This window comes from Plodia interpunctella, chromosome 29, assembly GCF_027563975.2.
Source record: "Plodia interpunctella isolate USDA-ARS_2022_Savannah chromosome 29, ilPloInte3.2, whole genome shotgun sequence".
Lineage (NCBI taxonomy): Eukaryota > Metazoa > Arthropoda > Insecta > Lepidoptera > Pyralidae > Plodia > Plodia interpunctella.
Genome location: NC_071322.1, coordinates 3,995,192 through 4,015,756, shown reverse-complemented (window position 1 = coordinate 4,015,756; position 20,565 = coordinate 3,995,192). Strand labels below are relative to the sequence as shown.

General features: G+C 37.5%; 1 protein-coding gene across 3 annotated transcripts in view; it reads left to right on the top strand.

The window, feature by feature from the left end:
• Nup98-96 (Nucleoporin 98-96kD) overlaps positions 1-20,565 on the top strand; it is a 62,343-nt gene that overhangs the window by 11,882 nt on the left and 29,896 nt on the right. For 2 of the 3 annotated variants that reach the window (XM_053766905.2, XM_053766906.2), the window contains exons 10-28: positions 800-891; positions 1,799-1,955; positions 2,771-2,908; positions 3,803-3,922; positions 6,303-6,408; positions 6,717-6,811; positions 7,751-7,890; positions 9,120-9,271; positions 10,077-10,201; positions 10,958-10,991; positions 11,380-11,468; positions 12,262-12,492; positions 13,867-13,974; positions 15,190-15,309; positions 16,221-16,371; positions 16,738-16,840; positions 17,237-17,348; positions 18,779-18,874; positions 19,633-19,695. In XM_053766905.2, coding sequence (XP_053622880.1) covers positions 800-891; positions 1,799-1,955; positions 2,771-2,908; positions 3,803-3,922; positions 6,303-6,408; positions 6,717-6,811; positions 7,751-7,890; positions 9,120-9,271; positions 10,077-10,201; positions 10,958-10,991; positions 11,380-11,468; positions 12,262-12,492; positions 13,867-13,974; positions 15,190-15,309; positions 16,221-16,371; positions 16,738-16,840; positions 17,237-17,348; positions 18,779-18,874; positions 19,633-19,695 — 2,232 coding nt within the window. The remainder of the gene's footprint in view (positions 1-799; positions 892-1,798; positions 1,956-2,770; positions 2,909-3,802; positions 3,923-6,302; positions 6,409-6,716; positions 6,812-7,750; positions 7,891-9,119; positions 9,272-10,076; positions 10,202-10,957; positions 10,992-11,379; positions 11,469-12,261; positions 12,493-13,866; positions 13,975-15,189; positions 15,310-16,220; positions 16,372-16,737; positions 16,841-17,236; positions 17,349-18,778; positions 18,875-19,632; positions 19,696-20,565) is intronic. The other variant, XM_053766907.2, reaches the window with a different exon arrangement.

The window sequence follows — 20,565 nt, the reverse complement described above, 5'->3', positions numbered from 1 at the left end:
GACAGAGATTTGTGAGAAAAGGAAGGGGAGGCCTTTGCCCAGCAGTGGGACATCGACAGGCTAGATAAAATAAACTGGTTGCACTCCGGGAGTGCCGGCAAAAGTGAAAACTTGAATATTGTGCATTTTTGACGTGTCACGAATTTTCTATCAGTGGGCGAAATTCGGGCTTTCATTTTCACTTCTCACCATCGAATCGATTCACAGCGAGACGCGGCGAACCAATCACAGCGCGCCATTGTGACGCGACGACAGCCACATTACAATGTCATTGCACGACGTTGATATTCAAGTTTTCATTTCTGCCGGCGCTCCCGGAGTGCAATGGTTTTTTTTTTAATCTAGCCTGTCCCACTGCTGGGCAACTTGAATAAAATCTGACACCAGTGTCAGCAATAAAACACTCGAGCAGAAAGATAGACGATGTTTGTCATAGGAGGAGATTCTCATAGCCGATGGGCCGGCAACCAATCACTATGAAATCTCAAATCTCAATTTCTTTTTTTATTTTATAAATCTATACTAATATTATAAATGCGAAAGTCTGTCTGTCTGTTCCGCTTTCACTGTTAATCTGCTGATGAGACGATTTTAATGAAATTTGACATGCATGTAGTTAAAGAACCCTGTACAAACATGGACAACTTTTTTCTTTTCAAAACTCAACCCAATAGGGGGTGAAAGTTTGTATGAAAATAGTGCCTGTTGCGATTTCGCAGGGAAATTCACGCGGGCGAAGCCGCGGGCGGAAGCTAGTAAATATATAAGTTCCACCAATAAACCGTATTGTTTCCTTCAGGTACTGGTCTTTTCGGAGCGGCGTCCACGCAAGCGTCAACGTTTGGTACCAACACTTCGACATTCGGATTTGGCGCCAACACACAGAATCAGGTATCAGGATTTTTTATTCATATAAATTCTTGAAGAGGCATTTAAATATTAGCTATAATGCTAACTTACTAATATTATAAATGTGAAAGTAAGGTTGTTTGTTACCTCTTCACGCTCTATCTACTCAACCAATCTTCTTGAAATTTTGACATAGGGTAGGACTTAATGAAAGAAAGAAAACATTTATTTGCCAAAAACATGAGTCACAAAATTGATGTCACAATGATTAATTCATTGTGACATCAATTTTGTGTTACATACATGTTTTATCGAATATAGGTATGCAAATATAAATAAATAAAGAGGAGCATGCTATCCACTACAAATCCCGGGAAAATAACTGTTCCCGTGGAAAAATTTTCAGGCGAAGCCGCGGGCAACAGCTAGTTATATATAATTGGATTGTTAATATAATATGATTTTAAAAATCGCAAATATTTCGTGGTTCTTTTTTTTAAAATAATAATGAGATGATAAAATTCTGACCCACTATTGGATATTGTAATATTTAATATGTCAATAATGTCTTATCAGTTCAGCTCTTAAGAGCACTGTCCCGGACAGACTGGGCGTGGGTTCAATTCCAGATTCTTTCATCTCTGTGAACGGTGACGTGCGACCGTGTGGGATGTGGTGACGATCAAGCCAGAAAAACCAGTGTCCTTGTCTTGAAATGTTTATTATAGGTAATTTTGCGACATTAGCCGGCAAAAAAAGGGCGTGTCCTACATTTTACAAAAGATGTGACAGTGACAATGACAGTGACAGCTGTTATCAAGTTAATTTTAATCAGATCCGTCGCTAACAATCTCATTGTTATTTTCATAATTTAGTTAAAATTATTTGTGACATGTGAATTAAAACATGTTTAAACACAAATAAATTAAAATATGCCTCTTCTCCACAGACGACAGGTCTGTTTGGCGCCAAGCCGGCGACTTCCGGTTTCGGGACGCCGGCCACTTCCGGCTTCGGCGGCTTCGGCGCCGCCTCCACCGCGCCCTCGCTGTTCGGGGCCAAGGCTCCGCCGACCGCCGCTCCTGCCTTCGGCACCGCCACACCTGGTTAGCGATGTTCTTTCATTCTTATATTTATTTATTTCACGAATTCAACAATAGGTGCTTCTTCTTCATAGTCGTATTTCTCACGGCTGAGGGTCGTGGTCATTACGTGTAATGTAACAAACATAACAACTTTCTTGGCATTATTAATGGAGTTGTTTGCCATTGCCTTCTCCATTTCACACACAAGTTAATAATAATCAACCAGTGTGCAGGTTTCCTCGCGATTATTTTCCTTCACCGGAAGCAAGTGGTGGTTTATGATGAAAACTACTATACACGAGTCAGTCAGATTGGTGTACAAATTCATGTGGCACGAGTAGGATTCGAATTTGGGACCTTTTGGGCTTCCAATGAACGGAAACATGATGAGAAACCCTGCACACTGGTGGACAGTTTAACACTACTGTGTATGCGACTACTTGACACTAGCTGTCTAGGTAGAAAAAGTCATATCAGATGCCTTTAAGCTACTTGAATAAAATCTGACACCAGTGTTAGCAATAACACACTCGATAAGGAAGATTGGATTTTGGTAAATGGAATAATATTAGATGCATTATTTTTTTTTATGAAATTAATATTTTTGACGACCTCTGTGGCCTAATGGTCATCACAGACTGCTACACTGGAGGTCCCGGGTTCGATCCCCGGTCGGGTCATGATGGAAAATGATCTTTCAGATTGACCCGGGTCATGGATGTTTATTTTTTATATATGTATTTGTTATAGAATATAGTATTGTTGAGTTTGTATCCCATAACACAAGTCTCGAACTTACTTTGGGGCTAGCTCAATCTATATTGTTTTGGCGTCAGCTTTCGGCTCCCTGTCCGGTGGTTTTGGTACGACCACGTCGACGGCCGGGGGATTTTTTGGCGGGAACAGCACATTTGGGAAGCCAGCCACACAAGCGCCCGCCTTTGGCTTCGGCAACACACAACAGCCCACTTTGGGTAAGCTATTGTGCACTTTATTCGCATAAATATAAGGTACATTATTCAAAGTGGCAAAAAATGCGAAAAAAATATAGTTCTCATTCTCATATGATGAGATGTGTGGGTTATAATAATATAATATGTCTTTATTCATGTTGCTTAAATAAAAGTTATAGAATAGATCTAAATTAAGATTTTTTAAATTAAAACAAAGGGTGCCTCAGCTAGGAAGAAAAATCATCCTGTGTTTCAGGCATTAAATTATTCCTTCGTCTTGTTATTACACCCTCATAAACTTTCGCATTTATAATATTATTATAAGTAGGACTAACATAGCCAGTTAGTTAAATTGTCGCTGACACTATATGTATGGAAATGTCTGGAATAAAGAATTTATAATATGGTAGTTGACAAGGTCAGAGAATTGTAAAAATATGTATAACATAGATTTAAAATAGATATATTTAGGATCGTTATGATAAACCATAGACTGTAACAATGGAGCTGGATCTAAATACGAAGATTTAAACTTGGTTGGAAAGTCCGTTTTCTAAAAGTATGAAATTATAAAAATAAATTTAACCATCATAAAAAACATATATTTTGTAAAAACTTTTATTAATAAGTCATCACCATAAACGTAATATTTAATGTAACTGTCGAACAAACATATATTTCTTCGCGAACATTTTCGCACGTTGTGACGTCACTTGTTCGTGTCATTCAGTATGGAGCGTTTGGACGAGTCCAAAAATGTGTGATTTTATTTTTGTCGTATCTTTGAAAGTATTGTCATTATCACAGTATTTTTTCACTGGTGTGTCTAATGATATAAGAGCCTTTGAATAGTCATCAAAACAAAAATTTGGCAACTAGCATATAATTAATGTTAAAACAAATGTTGTGTATCAGGCACAGGTCTAGGCACAGGTCTGGGCACGGCGTTCGGTCAGAAGCCGGGGGCGGCGCCCGCCTTCGGCGCTCTGGGCGGCGGCTCCATGTTCCAGGCGGGCGGCAACAGCTTCCGCACTGGTGAGTTATTTTTAAAAAATAATAAAATAAAATTCGTTTATTTCGGATCACCAGTAAATCCATAGAAATGTTAGTACCATGACTTATTAACTAGTGTTAGTATACAATAGAATTTTCTTAAAATTGGAGAGTAGTTATTCTCCGCTACTGTTCTTAAAATGCCATTGGGACTGTCTCTGACTCTTCTCAATAGCGAGGCTGTTTTTTTGCGTATGATCGCGTGAAAGCCATCCGTCCGAGCTTGCGCGAACATTTCCGACGCACTGCAGTACCGAGGCAGACCCAACAACATTCTAAAAGCATTATTATATTGGACACGCAGGATATCCAGGGTCTTTTTGGTTTTTGGTACAGACATTGCCAATATTTTTTCTACATGATTCTGAACAACTTTTCATATGGGAGCAACTCGGAAATCGCGAAAATTCTGCTGTTTCACACAAAATCCAATACAGGTCTACCACTTTTATAAGTTACACCGATGTACTTGCACACAGTAATTTTTGTACGGCGCGAAAATATTTTAGCTAATCAGAGCGCGCCATGTTTGTTTACCCGCGAACAGAGCTGTGACGCGCACGCGCCATGTCTGAGTACGCACGAATCATTAATTTTTTTTGGATTTTAAGACTTATGCCCTAGTAATATGGTCGTTATTTTATTGAGTTTGTATTCGGTTTGATTTGGCGGTAGGACGCGCTATTCTGCGCCGTGGAATATTGCCGATGTAACTTATAAACGTGGTAGTACTGTACCTATCTTTGTAGCGTTGCTGTGAAAATAATACAATCGACAAATGTTTCGCTTGTACTCGTACAATTTTTTGAATCAAATGACTTTGCACTTCTATCGGTTTTTCTTTTCTTATTCATTTATTTCACAATAATAGGTACAGTTGTGTTGAAAATTCAGTTCGAACCAAAATAAAATAAGAATTTAAATAGGTGACATATCATACGCATTAAATAATAATTATATGTCAATATCTATTGTCATTTTTTCTAATCGTTTTTTCGCAATCAATCGTAACTTTGCTGTGGTTTCGCTATTTGTGATTCAAAAGTTTTAAGAAATTTTAAAGTAACTCCCTAATTAAAGGTTTCGGAAAGGACTACATAAGGGCTATTGTATGCTTTGCCTGCCTTAAGGTTTTACAGAGAGTACCACGTAAAGGCTATCGCTCTTTGGGACCCAGACTAACCGCTACTGAAGTACCACATAAGGTTATCGTATCGGTGTCGGTTTCTTCATAGTCGTATTCCTCATGGCTGAGGGTCGTGGTCATTACACGGAATGAAACACACGCAACAACTTTCTTGGCATTATTAATGGAGTGGTTTGCCATTGCCTTCTCCATTTCACACACAAGTTAATAATCAACAAGTGGTGGGTCTATGAAAACTGCTATACATGAGTCAGATTGGTATACAAACTCGTGTGGCATGAATAGGATTCGAACCTGGGACCTTTCGATCCACAGGCGGGGGTCTTAACATATACCACCACCGTTTCGTCGGCTGCAGCTAGCTAATTAAGCTTGGAGTGAGGTTTTTTCTTATTTAACTCAACTAGCATCGTTACACTCAGCCAATATCATTCGTTTATTTATTAATAGCTTTTGTCCGCGGCTTCGCATGAATTTATCTGCAAAAAGCGGTACAGACATGATTTTCATACCAACTTTCACCCCCTATTATATAATAGTAATTTGGGGGTCGATTTTTAATTGGAAGTAGTTTTTTGATAGTAACGTCCGCCTATGTTTGAACGGGGGTTTTAAAAAATTGTTACAGCGTAAGTCATGAATTTATTAGTGTTGATAAACATCAAACATAAATGTTTATAGGACAGTGTAGGATCTTGTCTGAGTATATATTATAAATAATTATACTCGGTATTTGACGAAGATTGTTTATTTAGGGCTGGTAAATCACGAGCAATACATTTAAAAGTAACAACAGCTAAAAATTGTGGATGACAGCATTTGTTTTGTAGAATAGAAACATCGCGCAGGCGCGAGCTCGTCGTCACAGCGCATGCGCGTAATCAGATAGCCCTAATACGATAAATGCAAAAAGCTAACTTCCAAAATCACAGTCAGTTATATAAATCTATGGCAGCTAATCTTGTCCTTGTCCAACAAAGCGAAACGTCTAATGAGGTTTTTTTTCATAGCATAGAACAAATAACGCCATTTTTGTGAATACGTTGGCAGTACAGCTGAGTAGAGGACGAACTACAGGATTGCATATCACTTGTTGCTATCGAGTCAATTCGCAGTGTGACGCAGCGAACCAATCACATTGTGGTATGGTTGTCGTTGCGTCACAATGGCGCACTGTGATTGGTGTCTAATAAATATAAACTTGTTTAACAACAGGTCTGGACAGCGGTTTGGGCGGTGGGCTATTCAACAATTCAACACTGGGCGGTAACACGTTGGGGATGGGGTTCAATGCGAATAACAGTAGCACTGGATTGGGCAGGTGGGTGTTGTGACAGTGGTTTGCTAAAATTTTAATAAATACATACTATAATATTGACAGGATATTTACTCCATATATTTGTCCATATATAAAATACTAGATGTTGCCCGGGGCTTCGCTCCCTTCAGAATTTTGAGATAAAATATAGCCTATAGCAATCTTGGATAATGTACTTTTCTAATGGTGAAAGAATTTTTTATATCGGTTGGGTAGTTTCGGATATAATCCGCCACAAACATACATACTCACAAACGCTTACCTCTTTATAATAATAGTATAGATTTATAATAAAATGTTTTTAACAACAGCACATCGACGAGCAACGTCCACGAACAGATTCTGACTCTAGCCGCTCGTCCGTACGGAGATTCGCCGCTTTTCAAAAACCTTCTGCCCGACAGAAGTGAGTATCGTTACAATTAGCTGTTTACCCTCGACTTCGTCAGCGTAGAACTACTTCTGAGCGCCTTTTTTTTAAGTAGCTATATCATGTCCCATTGCTGGACAAAAGCCTCCCCCACTCTTTAATTCTAATATATCTGACTGCATAATTATATTTTTTGTGATTAATATTATTTTGTGATTAAGCCTATAGCAAATCTTGGATAATTGTTAAGGCCTCTAGCCTTTTTTAATATTTTCTCTTAATTGTCTGTGGTTTTTATATCTTCACTTGTTTGTTTGAAACATTGAAAAAATACAATAACAGTTTTCTCCAATTTTATTTCCTTTTTTATTTAAAAACTTCCACCACTTATTAACAATAATGTGCCTTTCTAATGGTAAAAAAATTTTTGAAATCGGTTCGGTAGTTTCCAAGATTACCCGCCTCAAACATACAAATTCACAAACGCTACATCTTTATAATAATAGTATAGATTAACTTATTTCTACGTTTGTGTTTGTGATAGCCAATTAAGTCGTCTTTTCAACATGATTTTCATACAAACTTTCACCCCACCATTGCATACATTTAATTAGGGGGGTAATTTTTGAAGAAAAAAAAACCTATATTTGTAATATCGGTCTGGCGGTTTGGCCGTGAAAGCGGAACAGACAGACTTTGTTATTTTATTATTAGCTTGTTCGTAATATAATTCGTAATGTAATATCCTAATAGCAATATAAATGTGTAAGATTGTGAGGATATATGTGGGTATAAAAAAATAACCTATGTATTATTACAGATTATATTCTAGCCGTGTACCAAATTTTAGCACAATCCGTCCAGTACATTTTGTTTGATAGAGTAACAAACATACACGCATACATCCTCACAAACTTTCGCATTTGTAATATTAGTAGAATTATTAATTTATTGTTTTTTTTTTCTTGTAAACAGCTACCACAGCAGATGACGTCCTGAAGCCTACCAATCCAGCGGCCATGAAAGCAGTACTGGAGAACAGCGGCGGGTACAGAGTCTCGTCCCCGAACTCCGGCATCAAATTAACCGTGCGTCCCGTCAGCCATCACGACAAGGTATGCGATATTCATATGGACGATGATACGCCTCTGTTGCCGGCGCCGGGTACCGTAACCATTTGCCGCCATCAATGTGTGATAAATTGGTAATTATTATTACTCGATTTTTATTATATATATATTACTCGAATTATTATTACGCGTTAATTTTCCGGGATGAAAGGTGCCCTATGTCCTTCTCCGTACTTCAAACTGTATGTATGCAAAATTTCAAGAAGATATACATATATATATATATATATATATATATATATATATATATATATATATACATTTGAATTTATAATATTGGCTAGGATTAACAAGCTTTTGACCGCGGCCGAGTTAATTTCTCTGGGATAGAGAAACCGACATGATTTTCATACAAACTTTCACCCCCCATTGTAGTCATTTGGGGGTTGATTTTTTATTGAACCGATTGTTATGAAATTTGGTACACGGGTAGAATATAACCTTTAAAAACACATAATGTACTTTTTATCGCCAAATTCCCACGTAGCTTTGTTAATTCAGAAGATTATGTTCATATTCATTCGTATTAATATTCTTTATTCGCCAACAAAGTGTCACAATGATATTAAAGTAATTACAATCATTGCTTATAACTTAGTCACCTCGTGCAGGTATTGCGAATTGCGGCGCCTCTGTATTATAATATTAGTAGACATTAACATTTATAGTCATGTTATAATAATTATCATGCAATACGTCTATCGAAGCTGTGGTGGTGTAATGTTTAAGACGCCCGCCAGTGGATTTAAAGGTCCCAGGTTCGAATCCTACTCGTGCCACATGAGTTTGTATACAAATTTAACTTATATATAGTAGTTTTCATCGACCACCACTTGCTTCCGGTGAAGGGAAACATCGTGAGGAAACCTGCACACTGGTTGACTATTAACTTGTGTGTGAAATGGAGAAGGCAATGGCAAACCACTCCATTACTAATGCCAAGAAAGTTGTTGTGTGTGTGTGTGTGTGTTTCATTCCACGTAATGACCACGACCCTCAGCCATGAGGAATACGACTATGAAGAAGAAGAATACATCTATATTCTATACTCGTCATATAAATATATATTTTTATTTAAGGTTTATATGTATTGTTAAGTACTTGAATTTATTATTTATAATCTATGACTTCGTTTATAGAGTAATAGTTCTGATTTACAAGGTTTTTTTTAATAAAATTTTGTCATTTTTGTTTCGTAATGTTATATGTTCCAGAAATCACTGTTCGACGGCCTAGAAGAGGCGGACGCCAGTCTAGAAGACAAATTGAGTTTAAGACCGAGTAGGAAGCGATTGGTTCTCAGACAGAATCAGAGGAACGGGACAGACCAACATGATTCTGTTGAGCCAATCACTGATCACAACAGGTGAGTGATTCTCTCTCTCTGTTTCGCTTGTTCACAGTGTGGCGACCCTTATGAAACAAACAGACCTATTAACCGAATGTGATTGGTTTTCGGAAATGTAAATTTTAATCAAACTATATCATTTAATATCATCAACATATCAATATTTCATTTCATATGTATATACTAGTTGTTCGCCGCGAACGTAGACCTCGCGAACACAATGAATTTTTACGAAATTGTGAATATTTCAAAAACGACTCAACCGGTTTTGTTGCCCCACGAACATGAAAATTCTATTGACAGATTACTACATACGTTTTAAATTTCATCAAAATCAGACCGGCGGTTCGAAATTTATCGCGTTACAAACATACATACATAATATTTTGTCAACTCAGTCAACTCAATCACGTTTGAGCTGTTGTTAGTCCATTGGGAAGGAAAATACATTTTCAAAAAACCAAATTCAAAAAAGTGTAAAATTAGAAAAACTATCTCAACCGTCATAAAAAACTAATTTTTTTTAAAGACTTTTATTAAAAAGTCATCACCATAAATGTAATATTTAATGTAGCTGTCGAACAAACATAGTCTTTTTCTCTAATATATTACTCGATCGTGAGGTCACGGTAGAGAATCGTTTAGTTCAATCGTGACGTTAGAATATCATTAGTATGTAGTCCGAAAACGTTTAATTTTATTTTATCTTTGAAAGCATCGTCATTATCACAGTATTTTTTTAACATGTATTTCTAATAATATAATGGCCTTTGAATAGTCATCTAGATGAACGTTTGTCGTCTACCCTAATTTTGTTTACCAGATCGTCGACGGAAGATCAGCCAGCTCACACGGAACAAGCCAAATCTGCGGAAGAGAGTCGGGAAGAGTCGGAGGGAGTTGGGAGAAGAGTTCTCTCCAACGATTCTTTCCAGTGTTGGTCAAAAGGTTTCTATATTATTATATAGTGAGATTCAAGGTGGTACAGAATAGGGTAGTTTCCAAGGTCAGAGAATTGTGAAAAATATGTATAATCTACCGATACTATAGATATATTTATGATCATTATGATAATATCGTCTTGGCGCAAAATGTCCTTTTCTCAAAATGTCCTTTTCTCAAAATGTCCTTTTCTCAAAATGTCCTTGTGTGTTTTCGATGATAATTTGGATAAGCAACTGATTAAAATAGTTTTTTTTATTAAAAGCACATTTTGAGAAAATGACATTATTAGAAATGGACATTCTGAGAAATGACATCGTAAGAAAAGGACATTTTGCGCCAAGTCGGATAATTTATAGACTGTAACAAATCAGCTGAATCATTATACGAAGATTTAAACTTGGTTGGAAAGTCAATTTTCAAAAAGTTTCATAAAAAACTAAAATATTGTAAAAAAAACTTTCATCCCCATAAACGTAATATTTAAATGTAGCTGTTGAACAAACATATATTTCTTCGCGAACATTTTCGCACGTTGTGACGTCACTTGTTCGTGTCATTTCATATAGAGCGTTTGGACGAGTCAAAAAATGTGTCATTTACTTTTGTCATATCTTGTTTCACTTGTTTTTCTTATAATATAAACGCCTTCGAATAGTCTTGAATACAAAAAAAAAAACCTATTGCGAAAAATAATTTATTACTTAATATTAATGAATATGATTTTACTGCTTGATAATAATAGTTTCATTATTATTACAGATTCAGACGGCACCTCAGACAGACATGGCAGCGGGTGAGTTAAAATATCGCTTACTTGAAAATCATATTGACCCCTCAGTTCTCGCCCGGCCCGATCGGACTGCGATCTTAAATGTTGTTACCGCCCTATGTCTCACAAATAAACATTTTTATTCTGTTTATTCTTGACGACCTCGGTGTCGCAGTAGTAAAGTTCTTGCCACTGAACTGAGAGGTCCCAGGTTCGATCCCCGGTCGGGTCATGATGGAAAATGATCTTGTTTTGATTGGCCCGGGTCTTGGATGTTTATCTATATATGTATTTGTTATAAAATATAGTATCGTTGAGTTAGTATCCCCATAACACAAGTCTCAATCTCAATCTGTGTGATTTGTCCTAATATATCTATTTATTTATTATTTATTCTTATTTATTTCATCAGTTTGACATCGCCCAAAGTGAACAACAAGTCGTGGACAGACAAGGAGAACGCTAATGCCGACGAAACTCCACGACTGTACCCTAATCTTGGTGAGAAACCATACTAATCCTACTTAATAATAAGTATTCGAGATCTAATACTTAATAAGTATTCGAGAGTTTGTGAGGGATGTGTGTTTGTTTGTTAATCTTTCACGCAAAATCTACTGAACGGATTGTTATGGAATTTCGTACACGGGTCGAATATAACCTGGAATAATACATTGGGTACTTTTATCCCAATTTTCTCACGTGAGCGAAGCCCCTGGGCGCAGCTAGTATTAGAACAATAATAATTTTCCACGATGAAAGTTACCCTCCTCTCATCCTCCCTCATGGTCCTTCTCCATATTTCAAACTACATGTATGCAAAATTTCAAGAAGAATGGTCGAGTAGATAGAGCGTGAAGAGGTAATAAACATTGTTGTAGCGGGGTCTTTCACTACATGCATACCAAATTTCATCAAAATCGGTACAGCGGTTTTGTCTCCAAAGCAAATCAAACTCACGAATTTATAATACTTAGCATGGCCATACAAATACTCGATGTGTAATTATCCTGTGTCACATTTAGTGTACGAGTGTTTCTCAGAGCGTTACGACCGCTGCGGCCGCGCTGTCATTACATTTTTTCAAAATCAGAATCAGAGAAGAATTAGTTTTACTATATGCCTTTAAAATAATCAATCTTTAATATGTGCTAATGTAAATTTTATGAATGATTGATATCGGGAATGTTGATTCCTCAAGAAAATTGACGGATCGTAATGACAGCGCGGCGGCAGCGGTCGTAACGCTCTGAGAAACACCAGTACAGGTATTGTAAAATATATTCGTTATAAGACAACGAACTCGGGTCGTCGCGGCGCGCCAGCTGGCTCACCACGAAGCCGCTGCGGCGCGCGGCCGCCCCCCTCCCCCTGCCCCTGCCCCTGCCCCTGCCCCTGCACCCCCCGCACGCCCCGCACGCCCCGCACCCGCCCAGCGCCGCCGCCGCCGACTCCGAGCGCTCGCTCCGGGAGCTCGGCGTGAGAGACAGACACAGCGACAAGGAAAACGTCGACACGCTGTCTGGTGAGTATACCTTTTGTTGTGTATTTAACTAATTTCTGCACTTTTCCTATGTGTTTCTCGGAAGATTGCGTATATTTCTCGAGATTGTGTTAATGACAATATATCTAAGTCAGTGGTTTCTCATATTTTCGAATCGTGTCGTATGAGACTGGAACAAACCCTACGAAATTATTGACACTGCACCATTAACAGTTTTAAGAATAGATAAAATATTCAATTCTTTATGACAAACAGCCTAATCAGGTGTTGTAAATTAGATATGAGACTATATTTCGTTAATTTGTGGACGAAGATGCCAGGAAATGGCTTAGAATCCCACGGGAGTTAACTATACTATTCTATTCTAGTAAAATAGTGAAAAAGAAGTTAATTCTTTGATTTGCGCATTCTGCGTCAGACCCTATAAACCTATATCCTAACTATCCTATCCTAAAGGTGGTTGTCCACTCCAATTCTGCCCGCACCGCGGCGGCTCACAGTTCGTATGCTGCGAGAAGATAGCGCACCAGATCGCTGGCGTGTATGGTTACTATCCTATGTTATACTATCTCATACTATCCTATCTCAAAATTCCTAGTTTAGTCACATCATTACTTACATGTTTCTTCATGGTCGTATTCCTCATGGCTGAGGGTAGTGGTCATTACGTGGAATGAAACACACACAACAACTTTCTTGGCATTATTAATGAAGTGGTTTGCCATTGCCTTCTCCATTTCACACACAAGTTAAAAGTCAACCAGTGTGCAGGTTTCCTCACGATGTTTCCCTCCACCGGAAGCAAGTGATCCGGAAGATTGGTATACAAACTCATGTGGTACGGGTGGGATTCGAACCTGGGACCTTTCGATCCACAGGCGGGCGTCTTAACCATTACACCACCACCACTTCTGACTGATATGTATATATTTTTATACATTAGCAATATTTTGTCTTTGTAAATATTTCTGATAGTATTTGTGTAACTGTACATCAGAATGACAGCTTAATTTTTTTATTATTTCGAATACTGCCTACCTAATGTATAATAAATATTTTTGAGTACATAAATAAATCATAATTTGCAATAGAAAGAGAGGAATGGAAGAATAGGGGAGGCGTTTGGTCAGTGGACAAACAACATCCACAGGTTAGATAATAAAAAAAAATTCAGCTGCAAGTATTATAGTTTGCAACAGGACACAGTTGCAACAATTTACTAAACCGAAATCGGTGTCCATCTACAATTTTCACAATGTTTCCATTGCGTTCGATACAATACAATGTTATATTAGTGCTACGGATAGATGGCGCTATGGTCGACATACGATAGAAACGAACAAACCTAAAACGCGCAGTTGAAGTTTTAGTAATTTAATTTTTATTTTATTTTAGTGTCAGAAGAGGAAAACGTGCCGACGATAGCGATGCCGCCACATCCTACAGGCATCAAACTTACACGGCCTGGATATTACACCATCCCGTCCATGGACGAGCTAACCAGTAATAATGCATTTTTATTAATACATCGTTAAAACTGTTTCTTGATGTCATCGTCATCATATCGAGTGTGTTATTGCTAACACTCATGTCAGATTTTATTCAAATCGCTAAAAGGCATTTGACATGTCTTTACGTCTATCTACCGCCATCTAGTGGCAGGTAGTCGCATACACACTAGTGAACTAAACTGTCCATTAATGTGCAGGTTTCCTTACGATGTTATAGCCTTCTATGACATAGTTTAACTCACATAACGGGTCGCTAGTCTTGTACAAATTTCTATCAAATAATTTATTCAGAAATTAGACCTTCACAGGCACTTTTTGACGCCATATTCTAAAGTAAATATTTACCAAATTTACAAACTACTAGCATTTCGGAACGACCACTGCTGAGAAGAAATGACGAAAGAAACTCATTCAAACAGTGTTGGTCCCTATCATGCCAGAAGGACTTACCATTTAGACATCTGTCTGGCTTATATGTTTAATATGTAATATGTTTTTAATTTTATGTTGGTTTATATATATGTTACCGACCAGACCTGATTCCAGACTAAACTAGGTTTGCCTAGGCTAAACTAATTCTTTCTACATGCGATAGGATTAACTGGCTTAAGCCAACTGAAAGAGAAGGCAGGCGTTGTGTCGTATCGAGACCTTAAAAGCAAAGCCGAGGACAGAGAGGCGTGGCGTATACTCCACCGACAAGAGCATAGCTCTTAAATAAAAAGAAGAGGAAGTCTAGGCTAAACTAGTTCCTCCTAAGCCCGATAGTGTAAACCAGTTTAGCCTAGGTCAAACTAGGTTATCTTAAAAGAAATACACTCTCAGGATAAACTGGCGACCTCGGTAGCGCGGTGGTAAAGTGGCACCTGAACCGAGAGGTCCCGGGTTCGATCCCCGGTCGGGTCATGATGGAAAATGTTTTTTTTCTGATTGGCCCAAATCTTGGATGTTTATCTATAAATGTATTTTGTTATTAAATATAGTATCGTTGAGTCAGTATCCCATAACACAAGTCTCGAACTTACTTTGGGGCTAGCTCAATCTGTGTGTTTTGTCCTATAATAGAAAGATAGATAATGATAGTTGTTAGAAAAGTTATTTACTGGCATGGCCAAGTCTTAAAAATTATAGAATATCTAAAAAGAATAAATAAATAGATACATTGAATAAAGTACTATTTGATTAAAGTTATAATTATTTTAACCAGGTTTCCTACGTCCTGACGGCAGCTGTGTAGTACCAAACTTCACAATCGGCAGAAAGAACTATGGCAATGTTTATTACGACTGTGAATTGGACGTTGCTGGACTCGATTTGGATGCACTTGGTGAGTTTCTCAATGATTGACAGTAAACTTCTTGTTTTTCATAGAGGTTTCTCGGTGTGTTTCTCATTGGTTTCTCTTTTTTTTATTTTAGATTTTATGAGCCCTTATTCTTGGCTTCGTTGTAGCGGTATAAAGTTAACTATAAAGTATAATAAATAATTAAAAATTGTATTGTTTTACCTGTAACAGTCTAAACTTTTTGTTTTTCATAGAGGTTTCTCGTGTGTTTCTCATTGGTTTCTCTTTTTTTTATTTTAGATTTATGAGCCCTTATTCTTGGCTTCGTTGTAACGGTATAAAGTTAACTATAAAGTTTAATAAATAAATAAAAATTGTATTGTTTTACCTGTAACAGTCGATCTTCTTTTTTACAAAAAGCATATTATTTCATAGTTTTTTTGATCATAAAATTGATCAGTAAAATCCTTCTATTCCCTTACATAACACGAATCATATATTTGAGTAAAAGGTATCTAGTAGCTCTTATATGTTAGCTGTGCCTTGGCACAGGGCGTCACCTGTACTTTATATTGAAAAATGGAAAAAAAAAGAAAATATATTTATTTGCTTTTAGCAAAAAGGTAAAAACGTACAGTGTGTTTCAGTATTTGTGACCGTCTATTAAGTGAAGTACATATGTGTCTGAAGGCGACGCTCTTATAACAGTGGTAATTTCAGCACCAATATTGTTAAGTCTACTTAATAATGTAATTAACAAAACTAGTGTTCGTGTCATGCGTGACAAGTTTTTTTTTTTTGTCCAATTTTTTATATCATCATCAGCCTGTAGCAGTCCACTGCTGGACATAGGCCTCTCTATTTATATATATATATATATTAATTATTATATTTATGTGACACCTTTTAAACCTGTGACTTGCAACAAATGATCTGAATCCGAATATTTACAGTCCATTTCCTGAACAAGGAAGTGATAGTGTACCCGGAAGATGCGCACAAGCCCCCCGTGGGCGAGGGTTTGAACAGACGCGCGATAGTTACGCTGGATCGGGTCTGGCCGAGGGACAAGACGGAGAAAAGGTCAATCACGGAACCTGACAGGTAATATATTTTTTTTAATAATTCTAATCCTAACAAATATTTTAAATTACTATGCGAAAGTAAGTTTCTTCGCTTTTTTGATTCTTTGTTTGTTACCTCCTCACGCTCTATCTACTCAAGCAATCTTCTTGAAAATTTGCATAGATGTAGTTTGAAGTGTGGAGAAGGACATAGGGTACCTTTCATTCATGAAAAACGACTGTTCCCGCGGGAAATCGATGACCTCCATGGCGCAGTGGCGCAGACCGCAGTTAAATCGGTTCTGTAGTTTCGGAGATTACCCGCCTCAAACATACAAACTCACAAACGCTTACCTCTTTATAATAATAATAATAGTATGGATAGTATAGATATATTATGTTACAGATTGCTGAAGATGGATTACGAAGGCAAACTTCGTCGAGTTTGCGACAAACACGACACTAAATTTATAGAGTATCGTCCGCAGACTGGCAGCTGGGTGTTCAGGGTAAGAAAATATTACTATCTCTCTCTCTCTCTCTCTCTATATATATATATATATATTTCTTGGCAATATTAATGGTGTGGTTTGCTATTGCCTTCTCCATTTCACACAATAGATGATAAATTATTAACTGAAGTGTAAGTTTCCTCACGATGTTTTCCTTCATCGGAAGCAAGTGGTGGTCGATGAAAACTACTATACATGAGTCAGATTGGTATACAAACTCGTGTGGCACGAGTAGGATTCGAATCAGGGACATTTCGATTTACAGGCGGACGTTTTAATTGTTATACCACCACCGCTACACATTTCATTGCTCGGTATTAGATCCAGTGGGAAATTCACGCGGACGAAGCCGCGGGCAAAAGCTGTATTTAAATGTGTGTATGGTGATTACAGGTGGAGCATTTCAGTAAATATGGACTAACGGATTCTGATGAGGAGGACGACATAACTCCGGACGTGTTGAAACGTCAACTGGTAGACACGCAGCAGCTGCAGAAATCTGCGCGTGAGTTGATTATTTGTTGACGCTGGCAACATTATGCTAACGGTGGCCCGTGCGCTGTCAAATATATAGGGCTGTATGTAATCATTAATCAATCATCAACAGCCATTTAAATGTACCCACTGCTGGGGCACTTGCCTTCCTTGCGGATGGATAAGGAGTTTGGGCAATGATCCCACCACGGGGGCTCATTACGGATTGGCGGGTTATAACGACTGCAAATACATCCGGGACCAACGGCTTTACGTGCCTTCCGAATGTATGGAAATATATGTATCACAACCAAGATCTGCTCCCAACTAAAGAACTCTTAAACGGTTAATTGCACGGTCATCACAATCTGCTCAATTATTTTGCTTATATCTAAACTGTTGACCTTTATCAAGATTTTTTTGCGGAACAAGACTCGCCGCCTCAATTTTTTTTTTATTGCTTATTTAAACATTTTCTGTGGCTAAATGATTGTTAGGCTGATTTTGTTTTGTTTAGAAAATGTTAATATGGCCGACCAAATAATTAATCCCCTTTACTGTTTTAAGAAATCTATCATAAACATTAATTTTATATGTTTCTTCATAGTCGTATTACCTCATGGCTGAGGTTATACGACGAAAGTTGTTGGAATACGTGGAATGTCACAGAACTTTCTTGGTACTATTAATGCAGTGGTTTGCCATTGCAATGTGACGACCACGGTGGCGCAGTGGTAAGGTTCTTGCCACTGAACCGAGAGGTCCCGGGTTCGATCCCCGGTCTCGGGTCATGATGGACAATGATCTTTTTCTGATTGGCCCGGGTCTTGGATGTTTATCTATATATGTATTTGTTATAAAATATAGTATCGTTGAGTTAGTATCCCATAACACAAGTATCTAACTTACTTTGGGGCTAGCTCAATCTGTGTGATTCGTCCTAATATATTTATTTATATTTATTTATTGCCTCTTCCATTTCACACACAAATTAATAATCAACCAGTGTGCAGGTTTCCTCACGATGTTTCCCTTCACCGGAAGCAAGTGGTGGTCGATGAAAAGTACTATACACGAGTCAGATTGGGATACAAACTCATGTGGCACGAGTAGGATTCGAACCTCGGACCTTTCGGTTCATAGGCCGCGTTAACCATGACACCACCACTTGTATAATTTACAAATTATTTGTTAGACAAATTAAAAAAACCCCAACTTTCAATATTCATTTCGCTTTTTAACGGTTGAACCGATTTTGATCAAACATATTTAAGAACCACCGCATAAAAATTAGCTATCAAATAAAAAAAACCGCATTCAAATCGGTTCACCCGTTGATGGGCTACGGGTACACAGACAGACACACTTAGTGATCAAACTTTATAACTCCCCTCTTGCGTCGTCGTAATGCGTCGGGGCTTACAAATAGACAATTGGTTTATAAATGTGTGTTGTGTACAGCCCCGCCCAAGCCGCAGCCGCCGGGGGCGGGGCTGGGCGGGCTGGCGGCGCCCGGCTCTGTGTACGACCACACCATCATCAACGGCGCTTCTAAAGGTATGTTATCTCTGAATCACTCGAAGTTTAAGTGGTGAGATACAATTTTTTTTGTCTCTATTAGCCCCACATAGTCCCCTGTAATTATTATTCTTTTGGGCGAGACACGAAGACAATATTTTATCTCTATTAGCCCCACATAGTCCCCTGTAATTATTATTCTTTTGGGCGAGACACGAAGACAATATTTTATCTCTATTAGCCCCACATAGTCCCCTGTAATTATTATTCTTTTGAGCGAGACACGAAGACAATATTTTATCTCTATTAGCCCCACATAGTCCCCTGTAATTATTATTCTTTTGAGCGAGACACGAAGACAATATTTTATCTCTATTAGCCCCACATAGTCCCCTGTAATTATTTTAATTTAATGGGTGAATTTTTGAAGATTTGATGAAATATCGATCACCTACAAAATTCAACAAAGACAAGAATCTTTTTACTATTATAATTTACGAACAACTAGCTTTTGCCCGCGGCTTCGCCCGCGTGAAATTAATTTCTTTAAAGTAATGAAGTAGAATCTCAGTAATTTTTTCACATCTTTAGTTGAATAACTTGACTTGAGAAACAAATTTCAAAAATTCTTTCACCATTAGAAAGGAAATGCAAGATTGCTATAGGCTATCTTTTATCTCAACATTACCACGGGAGCGAAGCCCCGGGCAACATCTAGTTATATGTACAGATATAACTTTTATTAATTTCAATAATTTTTTTCGTACAAACAAACAAATGAAGAGTTTTCATTGCAGCATTCGAAATGGACACCACGGAAGATAACTCAGAATCGCAGAGTCTCTACGCGGACAGCAGAGGTAAATAAACTATATTTTTTGTCTCATTCACTCAATACATTATACATCGAAAATGGAAAGAGATGTAAAAACTATATGAAAAATATTTGTGATTGGATACAAGTACCCAATGTCTTGATATAATATAACCTCGTATAATGTTCTTTGTCATTATCGTAAATCTTGCTGTGCGCACTTCATTCTTGGTTTTTCAACCGGGTATTTAAGCCCAACATGTTATGTTATTAAACTGTTTTGTGTGCCAATAAATAAAATGAGTTTATAGCGTAAAACTTCATTCTGTACTTTTTTAATTATATATTATTATTAATTATGTATATAATTATAAGTTCCTGTTCTGTGATGCGTTTTGGACATGTTGAATTAGACAGAAGGACATAGGGTACCTTTCAATCCGGAAAGAAATATTGTTCCCGTGGGATTTGCGAAAAACCTGTATTCTATTATAGGTGGCGTTAAATACTGTTAAAAAAATAATTTGCAATAAAAACACTAGATGGCGCTGTGTGTATTTTGAATGTTCGCTATCGATATTTTAATTCAAATCTCCCAATCCTATTGTAATACGAAGAAAAATTATTCACGAATGAATTTAAGCGGACAAAGCCGCGGGCAAACAGCTAGTTATAAATAAAAACAAATAGTATAACAATAAATTATATCCAACACTTATTTCGACCCATGACAAATTATGAATACATTTTAAATCTATTATTTAAATCATCCCCAGACAGACTTGACTGTTCCCGAGAGAATTTAAGCGGACGAAGTCGCGGGTAAATAGCTTTCTTCTTCATAGTCGTATTCCTCACGGCTATGGGTCGTGGTCATTACGTGGAACGAAACACACACAACAACTTTCTTGGCATT